General features: G+C 45.9%; 2 protein-coding genes across 7 annotated transcripts in view; one reads left to right on the forward strand and one right to left on the reverse strand.

Annotated features, from left to right (window-relative positions):
* The window catches only part of LOC308179943 (unconventional myosin-XVB-like), a 32282-nt gene extending 29583 nt beyond the window's left edge, over positions 1–2699 (forward strand). For both annotated transcript variants that reach the window (XM_080560797.1, XM_080560798.1), the window contains one exon: positions 195–2699. In XM_080560797.1, coding sequence (XP_080416923.1) covers positions 195–263 — 69 coding nt within the window. In that variant the 3' untranslated portion in view covers positions 264–2699. The remainder of the gene's footprint in view (positions 1–194) is intronic.
* The window catches only part of RECQL5 (RecQ like helicase 5), a 39298-nt gene continuing 28629 nt past the window's right edge, over positions 2129–12797 (reverse strand). For 3 of the 5 annotated variants that reach the window (XM_080560828.1, XM_080560829.1, XM_080560830.1), the window contains exons 9-20: positions 10641–10868; positions 9332–9431; positions 8800–8836; positions 7974–8032; positions 7758–7831; positions 7193–7286; positions 6569–6709; positions 5526–6229; positions 5243–5321; positions 4100–4351; positions 3506–3578; positions 2129–3402 (exon numbers count right to left, since the gene is read on the reverse strand). In XM_080560828.1, coding sequence (XP_080416954.1) covers positions 3281–3402; positions 3506–3578; positions 4100–4351; positions 5243–5321; positions 5526–6229; positions 6569–6709; positions 7193–7286; positions 7758–7831; positions 7974–8032; positions 8800–8836; positions 9332–9431; positions 10641–10868 — 1963 coding nt within the window. In that variant the 3' untranslated portion in view covers positions 2129–3280. The remainder of the gene's footprint in view (positions 3403–3505; positions 3579–4099; positions 4352–5242; positions 5322–5525; positions 6230–6568; positions 6710–7192; positions 7287–7757; positions 7832–7973; positions 8033–8799; positions 8837–9331; positions 9432–10640; positions 10869–12797) is intronic. The other 2 variants (XM_080560831.1, XM_080560832.1) reach the window with 2 other exon arrangements.

A 12797-nucleotide genomic window follows, 5' to 3' on the forward strand; every position in this document is an offset into this window, starting at 1 on the left:
CGCTTCTGTCCCGGGCTGGATGGGGACACTGCATTTACCACTTCCCAAAGTGCAGTTTGAAATCCCAGTGCCTGCTCGGTATTTAATTATGGGAAGTAATTTATGGGAAGATGCTTAATTATGGCAATATTCAATTATGAGAAGCAGCCATTTCTGGGGTAGAGAATGACTGGTACTGATTTGTGTTTTGACAGGCTAAAGAAATGTATCACACGGTTGTTGTCATCCTGGATAAAACAGATTTTCATCCCTATAAAGCCTAAGGAGACGAATGACCAAGCAAAACAGCACCAGTTCCCTTTGAGCTCGTTCAGCGCTCCCTGCCTGTCCCCTGGAGAGGTCTGTCCCAGAAACGTCCGTGATCTCAGACAGCTGCTTTCTAAGACTGCCACCACAGTGATGGTGTGCTTGTTGATGGACTGGGCTGTAATCTCACCCCTTGTGACCTGCTGTTCAGTCGCCAGGTCCTCTTCCTTGAAGCGACGCTTGCACTGGTTGAACAACCCACAAGACCCCCTTTCCACTCCATTGCTTCTTCATAGCCTGAGCCAGCACAGAGCAGCTGAACAGATGCAAGCAACTGCCTGCAAGCTATGCACTGTGGGACTGTTTTTTCTTTTTTTAAATTAAAGCCATGAGCAAAGACTGATGCTTGCTAGAGATTTGTGTATCAGAAAGCAAAGCCAGGGTTATGAAATGACAGCACTGGCTGCTGCCATTTTCCATAGACCAGCTTCTTCTCTCTATCGATACGCAAGACGCCCTGTAGCAGGGTTTGTGAAGCAGGAGCTTGTAGACAGCATCTTAATTGCAAAGCAGATCAGTGTTAATATACAATTGCTACATCCGCTAGGGCACAGATTGAGCTGCAATGGTAAGAATGTTTATTGTTAGTTAATTTCTTACTGACGTACGCATATACTTATTTTTCCTTCTGCTATAAAGAAGTCGATCATGTCCATGAAGCTGTCATACTTGCATCGTGGTTCCATGTCCATGGAGAAAATGTATTTGAGGGGAACGGGTATTGCAGTATAGGAGAGTGTCTTGAATTGTATAAAAACACTTAATTTATTTTTATTGCTACAGCTATCCTACTGAACTAAAAGGTTTATTCCAGGAGACTGTAATAAAATAATTGCATAATAGCTATTTTGAAGCTATGAGATGACACACACTGCTTTACATCTAACCTGGGATGAGTGACCTGCAGCTAACTGGAAAAGCTGGAGGAAAAGGTGGTCGCTCTTGGCTGGAAAAGGGATCCAGAGCTGCTTAATGCAAGCCATGATGCACGGCTTCTTGCTGGTGAGCTGATGCCAGCAGTAGGCACAGTAGCTTCCCTGTCAGGAACTTGCCTGCAAGTGTTGCTTGCTGTGGCCAGGGAGGTCCTTGCTGATGTGTGTACTGCACCTTCTCCCTTCACCCGTACTATCGCAAGGCTAAGGGAAGTGCCACAGCAATGTGAAAGAAAGGAATAGAGACCATCTCTGAAGACTAACTCATCCTTACTTCCTTTCTCTTTCTGAGCTTTTGCTGCCTTACGTAGAAATGCAACTCATCTGAAGAACTGCTCTGCATGGTGATTCAGCACCGTGCTACAAACCCCCCCATGCCCTTTTGGACGTCCTCTGATTTTACGATTTGCACAAAATTTCTGAAAAGTTCACCCAGGCAGCAGCTGAACTCTACAAGCACCGAACGCTGGAGATAGTAACCTTACATAGGGGTTCCTGTAGATAGCTGATGTAACAAAAATTGTAATGGGAAGGTGAACCAGAAACCAGCAGGCAGCAGCTGAAAAAATAATAGTTCTTTGTATAAAAGGCTTCTTGTAAAGCCCTGTTTCGTCCTCCCCTTGAGCAGAGAAAGCTGAAGATGAAAGTGACTTTTGAGATAAACATTTCCAGGTTCTTTTCCTCCTGGTGCTTAGCTAGAAATATCCTGCAGCTATTGGGGTTGGAGGTGTCTGCTGCTACAAACGTCTCACCCCTCCCATCCCAGGCTTGCCTGCTCGGATAAAAAGAGCAAGCTTTCATGTCTAAGTTTACAGTGATGGAGTCTTAATATATCTAAGACCGGTCTATATGATAGGTAAGAAAAAAAACTTCCAGGAAGAGTCCACAGCTGCAATAACACTGTTTTATTGTCAGTTCTGCACATACCCTTCAGCACATAAAAATAATCATCTGGTGAGTACAGTAATTCAGAAGCCTGGTTCATGGCTTCTCAGGCTGCAGATTCCTCTAGCAGCAATACTGCCTGAGGCCACCAGCCTCTGTAAGCATGGAAAAAAGACAGAACCCAACTAAAACCCAAGAGAAAGGACTTGTGCCAGGGAATCAGGTTATTTCAAGCCCACTGATACCCTACAGTTCAGGTCCTTATATAAATATAGCAGCAGAGGCACCACAGTGTCAACTTGAGGGCCACAGCAGTACATTAACCAGTAGTAACAGCAGCATTGCCCTCTGTACTGCAGGCTGTGGGCGAGGCACAGGGAGCAGATATGGCTTTAGGGGTTACAAGCAATGCTGGAAAAGTGTTGGCAACCTTGGTGCCACTACTAGAGAGGTTAATACCAAGACAGCATCACCACTTAAGTTAAAGGGCAGGCAGAACCAGACACAGTTTAAAAAAAAAAAAAAAAAAAGTTGGGATTAAAACAAAAAGAATCTGAGTTTCTCTACCTTCAGAAAGTAGGCAATGCCTGCAGAGTAAAAACAAAACACTCCCCTGCTGCCCGCCAAGGAAAAACATTCCATCCAGGTACTTAAACATCAAGTTCAGCATTAGCAGCCCTGAGCAAAAGCATGTGAACTTGTTTGTAGCATAAGGCTTCTATTGGTAACGCAAATAAGAACTAAGGGATGGGGGAGCAGGAGGAATAGCCATCTAGGAAGCAAGAGGGTGCCATCCCAAAGCAGAGCCCCAGATAGATGCCTTCCCAGACCGCTGCAGGGAAGAAGTTGGAGGCACTGCAAAACATCTGAGACAGCAGCCCCTAACCTACACAGCAGACGGAGACTTCGTACCTCTTGGCACAAGGTACTGGAGGACCTCGGTGCTCTGGTTGGTGGAGAAATTCTCCGTAGGTTCACAGAAACTGGTTTTGTGGAAATGTGTGTCACTAAGGTGGCACTGCAGGCAGAAGAGAGCAAAAATGCAGTAGGGAAAGGAAGTTCACTTCTGCAGTTTCATAAACCCCTCCGTGGCTAAGTTCTTCAAGATCCCCTGGTCCCACTACTGGAAGAAGGAAGCGACAAACAAGATGCAAGGATCATCTCTCCGAGCTCTGCAGCTCCTGCCAGTCTGTCTCGCTCTCACATCTGACTCGTGTTTTGAAAAACTCCTTAATGAGTCTCTGTGCTTCTTCCTTCACTGCAAGAGAAGCAGCATCACCTTTGAGATGATACTTAAGACATCTGCCCCCTCTAGAGCCATCAATTCATTTAGCATCACAAGAAACCAAGATTCTTGGTGCTCTCTACAGCTGCCAACTCACCAGTCTTGCGGGCAGGGTTCTGATCTTCAGTCAGTAAGTGAGACAGGTGCCGAGCAAAGCCCTTAAACAGATCCTGCAGAGAGAGGGAGGATAAAGAGCAGAAAGCAGACATCAATAATTCACCAGGCTTAATTCTGCATTTGTCTTGCCCTTAGTACAGGCTGGCTGTAGCACAAACCATTCACGGAATTATACCACAGGAGTGCTACAAGCCTGCAAATGCACTGACCCCGTAGTGCTGGAGGAGCACGCTCGTGCACGTGCTGCCTTGCAGAATACACCAGGTAAACCAGACCCAAAACCGAACCTGCTCTGTTACCACTCCACAGGTAGGAGTTCCTAAAAACTTACCAGCGTTTAGTACGAAAACAAGAACAATCACAAGTGTGGAACCAACAAGATACTGCTCTCAATCACACGCAAACCCTTGCTTGCAAGAGGGGAGTAGCTGCACCTAGTCACTAAACCAGCACATACCAAGATGTGACCTGGAAATTAAATGTGGTATCCATACCATCGTTCCCTTCTTAGGGCCCCAGATCACTGGGGAGATGCAGGCTCCTCCTGCTTGAGAGGGTCTTGAGCTGTGCCTACCTTGGAAGCAAATTTGCCGCCCTTGTAGAACGGGGTCAAATATTTTACAACGATGTCTGCTGTCTCTTTGAGGGACACGCCTTTGGTCGCTGGCTGTATGGTCTTGCTGGCTCCTTCTTTATCACACTGTGATAAGTTTGGATCAAAAGTCACCTTCTTCTTTGTCGGACCAACACTTTTGCTTTCTGGCTGGGACAGAATAGAAGATTTTGCTGCTGTCCGTAGCCGCTTTGTTGCAGGACTTTCCATATCCTGGAGATGGGACAGAAGAAAACCTGAATCACTAATTCCTGCAGCAGCATTACACTTTCAAGCAGCCACTGCCTTTTAAAAACATGAATCTTTGTAGCATCCTGCAGGCTCTTCCTATAGTGCATACCATGCAGGAACCTATGGAACTTCTTGGGGACATGAAGCTCTGCAGACACAATACATTTTCCCACATAAAAGGGGCTTTGAAAAAAACCCTATCAGACTACCACCTATTTCCCTATACTCTCATTAGGGCAGCTAATTGCTAGACCCGGTTTTATACAGGAGAGGCTCACAGGAAAAGGTTTCCCAGGATGTTTGCTGAGCGCACACCCCTCAGGAAGAACTGACCACCTCAGAAGCGCCACGCTCCTGCTCAACTCAGAAGAGCAAGGAGAAAACTGCACTGTTCAGCAGAGACAGCTGCTAGGCAGGCCTGGATGCCAAGAGCAGAACCAGAGACTGAATGGCAAGGAAGGCTGCGCACGTGATTCCCTTTTTAGTGGTCCCATGGGTCACCGACCTGTGGCTGTTCCCATGAATGGAGAAAGCATCTCGCTATTAATAGTTACAGATCTAGAGGGGGTGGAGAAAATCATTCCAGGCAAGTTATCAGGAAAAGGTACGGTCAAGCGTTGCAGACAAGAAACAGCAGAGTGCAGGGGAAGCTGTCCACTGCAGTCTGAGTTGCTGGCAGTGGCCCCGTGGGTGGCAGGGACACATCAGGAGGGAACTCATCTACAGTTCTCCTCTCCACTGCAATTGCAGCTGGGCCCTCCCCAGCTAAATAACGCTATCAGGTGAAGTTCAGACCAGGAGCATCACTTCCACGGAGCAACTTGGAACAAGGAGAGCAGACGTAGAGGAAATCGGCATCCACTAAAGTCTTACCTCATCCCATCCTGGTCGCTTCCCACTCTGACCTTCCCCAACAACAGTTAATTCAGTTTCTGTGACATTTTCAGGAACACTAGAGGAAAGAGTAGAGAGAAGGGCAATTTAATTCACTCTAGTTAGTCACTGTCAGCGGCCATGAGACTCTCCACGGTAAAGCAGGAATTTCCCTCACCAGCCTAGAGATTTGACACGGATTCCCAGTTTCCAGGACAAGCCTGATGAGGCCCTGCAGCTACTTAACAGGGTAACAAAGGGAGGAGAGAGGTGGAGATATTACCTGTATTTTACATCAGGTTCTTCCTGAAGGAGATCAGATTCAGCAGCCTGCTGGGTCTTAAAATCCTCCTCCTTCTCGGTCAGTGTTCCTTCCTCCTCCTTCTCAGTCAATGTTCCTTCTGTCTCCCCCAGCTCTTCATTCTCTGCCTGGGACTGTGCAGTCACATCCTCTCCAGACTCATCTTCGTTTCCCTGAGGTATTGGTTTCTCTTGACATACGCTTTGAGAAGAAACCTGAGGTAGTGTGCTTGCAGAACAGCTGACTTCCTCTGCTGTGCTGCAACTTTTGGCTTTAGACCCACCTTTGGAGAAGGAGAAGAACTTGGAAATATCCTGTGATTCTTTTTTGGCTGCTTCTGCCAGCATTTGCTGCTTTTTGCTAACTTTGGCTTTCTTAGCAGGGCTATCACAAAGGGCAGTTTTTGTGTCTGGACTGGGTTGCTGTCCCTTCTTTTCAGGAAGGAGTAGTTCTACCTCAGAACTCTCACACTTTGCTTTTTCTTTTTTTGCTTTTTCTTTCTTCTGGAGTACACGGTTTCTCTTCTCTAGTTCCAGATTACAGTTGCTGCTGTCTTGCTCATTTGGACAATCTTCTTTTTTGACAAGCTTTGTATTGCTTTCCTCCTGGATTGTCAGCAGTTCTGAAGCTGTTTGGAATAAGCTGGAACTCTTTGGAAACCCAGCTCCCACGCGCTTGGGTTTGAACTAGGGAGAAAAGAAGGAGAAGAAAAAATTTAGGGTATGAGAGCAGCAAGGAGGCCCTGTATGCAGAACTCTAAAAGGAGCCAAGTTTATGTGCACAATACGCTACTGTTCGTACAGCTGTAAGCTGGGGAGGGCTCTAAAATTGACTCATCATCATGACCATCAACTGAGACATCATGCAAATAGAGTAGTCTAACGTCATAGCCCCACAGTAAGGAAACAGACAGCATCTTTGGTTAGAGTGAGAGGAGAAAAACAAAAAGAACTTTAAAAACAGTCGTAAAAAAGTAGGTAGGCAAGCCATATCATTCCCTCATTGTCCATCCCATCTGCACTCACCGAGTAAACCTGGGATGCAGGGAGGAAGTTCTCCTCTGATGGAGACTCAGATTTTGTTTCCAAGCTTCTGTTACCACCAGTTCCTGACCCAAAGACTGAGAACAACTCTCCTCCTTTTGAGGCTTTGTTGATCTCTGCTACCTGAAAAGAGAACAGAAGCAAACTCCTGGTGACTAAAAATCTTTATGTATTCCTGCCTCTGTACACACTCAAAGTCATAGCTGGCAAAACAAATATGGAGATACACCTGTCTCAAGAACAGGAACATCTTCAAGGAGATGCATGGCAACCAGCTAACCTAAGCCTAGGCTGCTCTATTGTCAGAAACAATCTGAAGAACTTCCCATTCCCTCTGCTGCTAGACCTAGAGGGTATCTGGATAAGCTTGCACTGATATGCAGGTTTCCAAAGTCTGTAAGCTCATAGAATACAGCCAATGACGATGTGAAACCAACACAATTCTGGTTCCTCCTGGAAACAAAGCCAAGAAGAAAGATTTGGAAGACATCCAAGGCAAAGTGGATTTTCTCCTTCGTCTATCCCACACAAACTCTATTTCCCTTTGAGCTGAGGCCACACCATGTTAAGAGGCAAGGGCAAGCAACAGCAGATGTTGGGCCCTACCTTCTTTAGCACAGATGCCTTGTATGAGTTAGCCATTTTACTGGTTCTGAAAGCTTCATACTCCAGCTCCACAGCACAGGCATGAGGGTCTGACCTGTAACACAGGCTGGGGTGATTTCTGGCAAGACACACTTCTATATCTGCAAAGGGAACACTAATGCTTAAGCATGTCCCAGAAAGTACAAAATTCTCTACCTCTGATGCAAGAGTAAGTGATAACTCCCAATTAAGGATGTAGTGGTGACTTGCTGGGGAATGGAAAATGTGGCAAGAACAGGTTTAAATGGAAGTCCTCTTGTTCAGTTGCTCAGTTCGGAAGTACACTATCCCCATCTTGTGGGGCAGTGGGGAATTGCAACTCCTAGGATCGAGCTGATTTAGCAGAATCGGACACAGGAATCCTCATGTCTGATCATGAACATGACTACAAGAAGGATGCTGTTAAGTGAAGCTACATCCTTGGACCAAATTAAAATGCGTTCCCTGAAAGTGGTACTGTTGCTTGGGGAAGAGTAGGCCTGTGTTAAGGGACTCAATACACTACCCCTTGTCTCTCATCTCATACCCTTTTCCTTCTGCTGGAACCTTTTGGTTGGCTCTCAAAGCTTCTTCCAGTATCTTCAAGCAGTGTTCCCGTCCCTAGGAAACATGGGATACTCAGACATGTCCTACAGAAATCACAGTGCCCCTTGGACTTCTAACCCTGAAGGAGTAAGAACAGGACAGGCAGAAGCTTTGTTCTTTGCAAGTCAACGAGTCAACGTTAAACAGCCTCTCTTACCTTCACTGTGAGCTTAGAGATTCTTCTGCTGGAGGCGTCTTTCAAGGGGCAGTCTGCACCTGTCACAGAAGAGACATTTGGAAAAAGGCATCGTAGCATCATAGCATTGAACATCTCAGCTCTCTCTGGGGTGGTGCCAGCCCAGTATTGCCTGTTATGCTCTTCCCTGCAGTCACCCCAAGAACCACTACAGGCACCCCTTTCATCTGCAATAGCTACAAATTCCAAGAGTAGCAGAAGGAAAATGAGATTTCTTTCTCTGGATGAGAAGGTCTGTTTTGCTAGTTTAAGATTAACAGCTCTCCAAAACCCCTCCAACCCAAGAAGACCTTTTTCAAGGCATCCCAGCTCTTAGGAAAAACAATTCTGCCCTCCCCCACCCCCAGCACCAACCAAAAATAAAGAGGCTGAATGGAGTAACATGAACCATCAGGTATTCATTTACAACAGTGTAAGACCTGTGTTGCTAGACAGGGCTCCATGTAGCACAGATACAAATGGCAAAGTTTTTCAACAGTTTCCATTCCAATTGAATACTGCTGCATAAACACTGCAGAAATAGCCTAAAAAGTCAGGTTAGACAACGTTCCTTCTCTCTTACTTGTTTGGAAAAGTTGTTCAGAAAGATGCATTCCATATCTTCACCCCAACCAAATCTAAACTCAGATTCATCTCCTCCAGCCAAGCTTTCACAGCCAAAAGCCCAACCCCTGTGCCTAGGGATTGATACCCCCAGTGTTGATGCTACATAAATTACATGCAGCTGCAAAATACAAGACTTCCCTCTCCCAAAGATAACCCACTATAAATCAAAGAAGAGATTTACTTGGAGGAATAAAATCATCTTTTTCTGGTTCTTGGCCCTAGGAAAAAAAAAAAAATCAAACGTTTCCATTCCTGTAACACACATGCAGGTCTAGAAGCACAAAAGATATATTTTTATATTTTTATCCCCTTGCTCTGAAGTTACAAAGGTATTGAAAAGGCAGGGAAATGGGGAAAAGGAGAGAAAAGGATGAGAATCAAAGCTGAAAGTTCAACTTTGCTATAGGAATATCCAAGAGAAGCTGAACGGTAAAATTTGTTTCTAGTAGTATCAGAGTTGATAAAGACAACAGGATCCCCTTGATGAGCATTGCAGAGGTAAGCTGGATTCCTTCACATTATGAGACTGACCCAGAATATGGAGAATGTGACAAAAGCATAAGTACTCAGTAAAAGCCAGAACAAGCTACAGCAAGATGCAATAATCTACTTTCACTAGTGCCAGGAAAGCCTTTATATCTATGAGACAAGCTCACAGCGTAAAGGAAACAGCAAACAATCTGTGAATCTCTTACAAAGGTACACAAACTCACTTTGCGCAGACTCATCTGCTTTTTGTAGAAGTTGTTCCACTCTCGTTTCCGACTCTCTTCACTGGCTTCATCCCCATTCCCGCTGCTTTCCTCATCATACCTGGATAAGGCAGGAGAACAAAAGGAAAAAACATTTCTGTAGATGTAGCATTACCTGGGGCAAAGGCTTTGGGAAGCTTAGGTCATCCCAGGATTTAGAGAAGATGTATTTCAGAGCCTTTCTGAATGAGTCTAAGCTCTTAGTTTCACTACTACTCAATCTGGACAGTAGTGTCGATGGGATTTATTAATCTCATGAACTAGTAAGCAGTAGCATGGACTAGTAGCAGGTAACTAGTGCTCTGAGAATGTAGGACTTTATTTCAGAAGCCGTGACAGCTCCTTCCATGGGGTTGAGTAGTCACTGCTTTGGGTCATGCACCCTATCTGCCAGGCACTACTGCCCTTGGAGCTGAGATGGCAGAAAGGGCACAGCATCTGTTCCTCGGCAGTGTCTTCTCAGGTCCTGAAATCAAACACAAGCTTACGTCACAAGTACACCAGTTTCCTCTGACTCAACTGGAATTGCCCGAAGAACAAAGCTGCCAGTCTCAAGCTAAGGTAAAGCAGAGGGCTACGCCAGCCGACCACGCTGTGCATCCTGGCAGAGTTCCATGGGCAGTGCAAGTGGGGAAACTCGCGTCCTGGTGGCTGCAACACAGCCAAAGAACAAGGAAGAAGAGAAGTTGTCATCTCCACCCTGCCAAGCATTTTATAGAATAAATCATATTTCTGACTGCACATCTTCCTTTTGCTATCAGCCTGATGGGGAAACACTAATATTGAGCAATCAGCAGAAGAATCTGATGCTGGCACACCATTATATGCTCTGTGATGACTAAGTTCTGACACTGGTCCCCCAGCCTGCTGGCCCAAAGACATCGGCACTAAGCCAGGAACAAGCTCTGGACCATACTTTGCTGTCAAGCTGGTCTCAGTTTAAACATTTTTGAACCTTGTGCCTGTGAACAGGGCTGCGCCCACTTAGTGCTTTCAAAAATTTCAGCCTGGTTTCTTGAACCAATTACCTTCTGCAGGGCAATTCTTAGGTCATTCAAAACAGCTTTTTGCTCTCTGGGACATGAATTTGATCAAGGCTGCCAAAGCGTGTGGAAAATGAAATTCCAGCTCCTGCTGCCAGGAAGTTACAGGAAAATACCACCACGCAGAAACATGTGCTGAAAATAGGAGTGGCTGGGCCTGCAGCTGTGAGATGCTCTCTTCTCTCTGATAGCTCCTATGAGCGGAGTTTGAGCTACCAAGTACGGACCTGCTAAAACCTCTGCAACCTCTCCTTCCTCCTTCATACAGCTCTGGGTCGTAGCTGTCCCAGGATGAACTTGAGGGCCCAATGCAGGTTTTGCTCCAGCTGTTGGTGCAGCGCTCCAGTGACTCCAGCTGCCTCTTCACTGCCCCTGGGTTCTTGCAGTAATCGCAGCACTTATTACAAGGTGGAGTGACATCGCCGAAGTACTTTGCTATGGCAGCATGACGACACCTAGGAGACAAAAGGAAAAATGATAGGACAATTATTTTCACTGGAGAACTCCAACCTTCCAAATGCAAGTTGTCTTGTGATAAAGACTTGGCTCCTTTTTTGCAGAGAATGCCTATTCCAGCAGAAAATACAGTGGTTAAGTCCTGGAGCAGAACTGGGGTTCTGTTCCTGGTATCTTGCTTACAGTCTCTGTGCCTTCATTTCCCTGAATGTAAAACAAACAGTGGCATCAATCTTCTGATAAATGCTTTCAGACCTTTGAGATCTGCAAAATGTGCAATGGATGAAATATGCACTTATTATTTCCGCATGATTGCCCAAATACGTTCCATGTCCAACCAGAATGGCTCTAGAATAAATATGTAAAGAGGTCCTCTTGATACCTACATCCTACAGTTTAGAATATGCCCATGTATTTCCCATAGGAGAGCTTCTCATTTTATTGTCCGTGGTTTGAAGGTGAACAAATCCACATCTGAATAAACAGGAATGTAAATTAAGTCAGAAATAAAGTCTGGACTGAAGGCACAAGGGAGCGCTAATTCAGAAAATAACAGCTGAGGTTCTTGACTTGCTAACAGTGCTTCAGATCCGTGGCGAGTTCGGGTAGAGTCCGACACCCATGTAAACCGGCCCGTTTGCTCAAAGAGTATTGCACAACCAGCTCCACCAGCCTTACAAACTAGCCCTGTGAAGACGACTAGATTCTTCTTCCAGGAATCTTCAAAGATTTCTGGCAGCCATCAGTGCTTTGGGTTATGTAAAAAAAGTTCACTGACAGATAAATGCTCATTAGCGATACAGGCAGGAAGCAATTTCTCTTCTAGAACACTCCCTAACTTAAACCAGGGAAGATGTGGATTGTGCTAGAGAAAGAAGAACCAGGCAGCCACTTTTTTTTAGAAAGCTGAAAGAATTTAGAAGAGCTTTTGAAAAGCCGGGTTTCACAGCACAGGCAGCCAGTTGTATCCTCCTCAAAATCCCGATACCCAATACACGGAAACACTTCACCAGGTATTTAGAGATAAATCCTGCAGTCAAGCAGGAACAAGAGAATTATTTTACTGAAAGGAAGATCAAAGTGGAGATTTTGCTTCTCTACCAAGGAGTGCCCTAGTTGGCTTACCGACTTCATGTGCAATAAGTGGGTCACAGAGAGGAGAAGTACAAGAGGGAACACTTCATTTACTCTTTTTAGAAACCCTTTAAGGCATGCCTGAACTTGCCAGAGATCTGACTAACAAACACAGTTTGCTTGTGAACTTGTGTGCATGCATCTGGGGGAACATAACTGCGTGTCTACCAGAGCATCACAAACAAACCCTGCAAGGGGCTGCAGGGGCTGCCGGCTCACTCATTCCCATGACCCGGTGAATTTTAAGCAGCAGCGCAAGTAAAGCAGCAAGTTACAGACTGCTGCCGCCGGAGCGGTGAAACGCGTGTGCTGAAGTGCAAAGGACCTGGTGCTGCTCAGGTAAGAAGGGCTGGAGCAGCAGTGATGTGCTGCAGGGTCTCAGGCACTGAAAGCCTGAAAGGGCTACTACAAAGCTGGCTTTATATCCCCCTGCAGAGCAGCACTGACTCACTCTTGCCTTGCGCTCAAAGAAAGAGCTCCTTTCACATGGTGGGGAAGGGTGGGGGGACCAGGATGGGGGCAATACATTTGATCCCCTTGTTCTGCTTTTCCAAAAGAACTGCTGGTGCGGCCTGTCCTGCCAATGCAATGTGACTATAAAAATGTCAATGAGCTGCAAGTGAGCTTTTTGTTTCCCCAAAAGAAAACAGGCAGGCATTCTCATTAGTCCACGTCTCGCTCTCACACACACTGATCCGAATTAGAGTTAACTGAGGCATACAGTAATGGCCAGGCCCTCTCCCCCCTCCTACTCACCAGGCTTATGCTGAGGTGTTCACATGCAGCTCTGTCCC

Source organism: Anser brachyrhynchus (genome assembly GCF_964034855.1).
Source record: "Anser brachyrhynchus genome assembly, chromosome: 18".
NCBI lineage: Eukaryota > Metazoa > Chordata > Aves > Anseriformes > Anatidae > Anser > Anser brachyrhynchus.